The sequence below is a fragment of the Tarenaya hassleriana genome, unplaced genomic scaffold (genome assembly GCF_000463585.1).
Source record: "Tarenaya hassleriana unplaced genomic scaffold, ASM46358v1 Cleome55, whole genome shotgun sequence".
Classification (NCBI taxonomy): domain Eukaryota; kingdom Viridiplantae; phylum Streptophyta; class Magnoliopsida; order Brassicales; family Cleomaceae; genus Tarenaya; species Tarenaya hassleriana.
In genome coordinates this window covers 331,712-335,076 of record NW_010968113.1, presented here as the reverse complement: position 1 = coordinate 335,076, position 3,365 = coordinate 331,712, and the positions used below count along the sequence as shown (strand labels likewise).

Below are 3,365 nucleotides of genomic sequence, written 5' to 3'. Positions count from 1 at the left end.
AATCAGCCCGTTATGACAGGCTGGCAGGCGAACAGGTCAGAGAAAGTGAGACGGCGAGGAATCGAACTCCCCACCTCATGAGTGTTCCCCATGCTCACTACCACCTGATCTGGAAACCTCATCTGGAAACATCCAGACCGTTCTAGACGACCATGCGACGCAATCGGGGCCACCGATCTGGGGAAGATTCTAGACGGCCTTCGACTTCGTTCTTGGATTCCGTTCGAACGCATAGACCGGAAAGACTATCTGCGTGTCACTGTTTCTTGTTGCGGGTTTTCTTTCTTTGCAGGCGCTCAATGGACCTCCTTGTAACCCTGGGTTCTAATCCAAGGGTATTTCCTTTGAAACATAAGAGAAACGGAAGCAAAACCCATCCAGCCTTGTTCTATAAAAACAGGAGGAAATTTCAGACACACAAGTGAGAAACATACAGTACACGTTTCGCAAAAACATAATCGACTTATTAAGCTCATTGCTTCTTAGACGCATCTGTAGCATTCCTCAACAGAAACTGTCTGGCTCCAAACATGGGGAGAGAACCTGCAATATGTAGTGATAAACGGGAAAAAAAAAACTTAAATCCGACGTTTCCTCGGCAATCTGCATCCGTTATGAGCACGCCTAGTCGTGTCCTCAATGTACACGATGGGATTCTGATCCGATCTAGAGCTGTTGAAACCTTCTTTGAATGCAACAATGGCTTGCCTCTTTTTCTTGAAGTGGATGAACCCATTCACCTTGACGACCACCGACTTTAGACCCATTGTCTTTGCTTTTCTTCCGATGTGTTCAGCCGTTGCCTCAGCTGCATATCTCGATAGCTTTGGTCCACCCTTTAGCTCGGGCAAACAGCCAGACGAGCCCCTGCATTTGACGTTTCCCTTTGAATCCGTCACTGTAACAAAGGTGTTGTTACGCAACATCTTTATGTGAACAACCTCTGCGTTTCTTTCGGAACTTCCGCGATAAAAGGAGGGATACACTGTCGGCCTTCTACTCTCTTCATGCGCTAGTATTCCTTTCACAGTATCCATTGATTTTGAATTCCCCCACCCGCCGCTTTCCCGAAAAAGTGCAGAACGAGTGGGAGAATTAGTAGCCGAATTGTCGCTTCCTTCTCCGGAAATCCCTCCCCAGGCCCCGGTAAATGGCGCTTGCTGCTCAAAACTCCTCCCTGTTTTAATATCAATCAAGGAAAGAGATAAATACGGACAAACATCTAAGGCCGATACGCAGAATTTGATATTTCTATACCCAGAAAGCTCATTTAGCATGAACATTTCATGAGGAAACTTTTACAACAACAAAAGATATACTCTGTTTTGGAATCAAAATCTCCACCTTTCATGATATTTTGAAGCCTGATTCTAATAGTTTCTGAATTCCGTTAAGGAAATCACAGAAGTCAAAGGCATTCGAACCTTGCCCATTACATCATTTCTAAACCAAACGCACTGGATCTGATATGAACGTATGGCAAGAGAACAATTCAACCCAAAACAAATGCTAGAATTCTCAAACAATCAAAATCGATCCTAAAATATCAAATCACACGCCTCGATGCCAGTTAACGTCAAAACAAAACTATAAAATTGTGAACCAAAATCTGAAATTCGGACTCCAAAATCGCGTTCATTGAAGATAAAGTTCCCCGAGCCACCTATTCTCATCATCATCATCATCATCATCATCATCATCTATCTAAATAATTCCATTTCTAAAATCCTCAACCAAACAAAACAAAAAAGCAACGGACATCACCGGAGAATCCATTTGATTTCGAGGAAAACCGCGAGAAGCACTCGATCCGGCCGCATACACGAATAAAAGAAGAAACAGAAGAAGCGCAGAGGTAGCGAGAAAGGGAATTCATGTCGCTCCCGTCACTGTTCGTGAAGGTTTAGGGTTTTTTTTTCCCTTTCTGAAGAACTGTTTGCTTGTACGAGATTCTCTCTTGTTCGGCTTCCTCTTCTATTGGGCCTCGCTACCACAGGCCTTCACCAAAAGAGACGATAGAGAAATTCCAAACCTAAAGCTAACCGTAGGTTTGTCAACTGGGCCGGCCCGGCCCGAGGGTTTTGGATCGGGATCAGACCGGGCTCGCTAAATTTTATTTTTTGAAATTTTTTTATTTTTATATTAATTTTGTTTTGGAAAAAATCGGACTGGTCCAAAATCTGATAACTCATATTCGAAAGTTCGAAAATTTTTAGATCTAATATGGATCCAAAATACACTATTTTTTGGATTGGACCGAACGGATTTTGAGTCTAGAAACAAAATTGATACCCTAAAACTAAGGGTCGCTATTTAAGGTTTGGATTCGAATTCGTTTCTATTATATTCAAATTCGATTATTTTGATTATAGAAAAATTCCATTTGATTCAATTTTATTTATGTTCGAATTCGATTTGTATTAATAAAAAAAATATGCATCCAGATTTCAAATCAAATCAAAGGTGGATGTAAAATGAGTCCATTGGAAGATATAATTTATCGAATTATCGATATGGGAAAATTTATAACGGCGTGGCGGTTGGACCAAGTTCCATGTTGAATGCGTGAAATTCTGACATGACCATTTTCGATAGTTGTAAAATCATTTCGCGTTTTTAAGGGGAAAAAACTATTTTTCTCATATAAAATCGAACTGCGTCTAAATTAATGGAAAACAATGCTCGAACGAAGAAAAAGAAATAATATCCATTATGATATTTATTCCCGAGTGTGTGGAACTATAAATTACATATTTATTATGGAAAATTAAGTTGTAATATAATATTTTTATAAAACCGAAAGAACCAAATTGAATATCGAAACGTTCGTTCTCACCCCACCCGCGATGGTATCATCATTAATAGCATATATTATTTTTATAACATCTTCGTATCATCCTATCTATGGATAAAATGTCCATCAGAGCATCACTGTCCTCCTGTGATGAACAACTAATCTCAACACCATGACTATCATTTTGACATATTTCAACTTCAAATAATATTTATAATTAAATATGGAATATATGTTTTGAAGAAGCATTATTGAATTCACAAACTATCATTTGGGATGATATTATTATTAAATTGATCCAAATCTTGCCCACGATTTCATTGTGAACAGTGAAAAACAACATAAAATTAAGAAAAGAGAGTTCTTCATGAAGACGAAGACTAATAAAAGCTTTTGTCAGATCTGAAAATGAAACTCATACCTGTGGCAGAGTTATGGGAGGATCAAGCTTGATTATCATCAGAGCTTGCCTGCAAACAATTTAATCGTCTTAAAAACCTGAAAACCGATATTCGGGTAAAGTATCCATATGTTAAGATATGGTACCTCGAGATATCGCTGCAAGAGCGTC

General features: G+C 39.2%; 2 protein-coding genes across 3 annotated transcripts in view; both read right to left on the bottom strand.

Moving 5' to 3' along the window:
• Positions 1-358: 358 nt before the first annotated feature.
• LOC104798644 (probable ribosomal protein S11, mitochondrial) lies at positions 359-1,938 on the bottom strand. Its single transcript, XM_010520813.2, has 2 exons — positions 1,765-1,938; positions 359-1,177 (listed from the first exon to the last, which is right to left on the bottom strand). The coding sequence occupies exons 1-2, from the start codon at positions 1,874-1,876 to the stop codon at positions 579-581; spliced, it is 711 nt and encodes a 236-aa protein (XP_010519115.1). The 5' UTR covers positions 1,877-1,938; the 3' UTR covers positions 359-578.
• Positions 1,939-3,059: 1,121 nt separating this feature from the next.
• The window catches only part of LOC104798643 (glucose-6-phosphate isomerase, cytosolic), a 7,064-nt gene continuing 6,758 nt past the window's right edge, over positions 3,060-3,365 (bottom strand). Inside the window, exons 24-25 of one of the 2 annotated variants that reach the window (XM_010520810.1) lie at positions 3,341-3,362; positions 3,060-3,264 (exon numbers count right to left, since the gene is read on the bottom strand). In XM_010520810.1, coding sequence (XP_010519112.1) covers positions 3,238-3,264; positions 3,341-3,362 — 49 coding nt within the window. In that variant the 3' untranslated portion in view covers positions 3,060-3,237. Of the gene's footprint in view, positions 3,265-3,340 lie in introns of both variants that reach the window. The other variant, XM_010520809.1, reaches the window with a different exon arrangement.

Excerpts from the sequence above, each read along its gene's own strand:
- LOC104798644 (XM_010520813.2), bottom strand. The coding sequence starts at position 1,876 with ATGAATTCCCTTTCTCGCTACCTCTGCGCTTCTTCTGTTTCTTCTTTT. Across the intron at positions 1,178-1,764 it reads GAAATCAAATGGATTCTCCG|GGAGGAGTTTTGAGCAGCAA; the intron begins GTGATGTCCGTT and ends ATATTAAAACAG.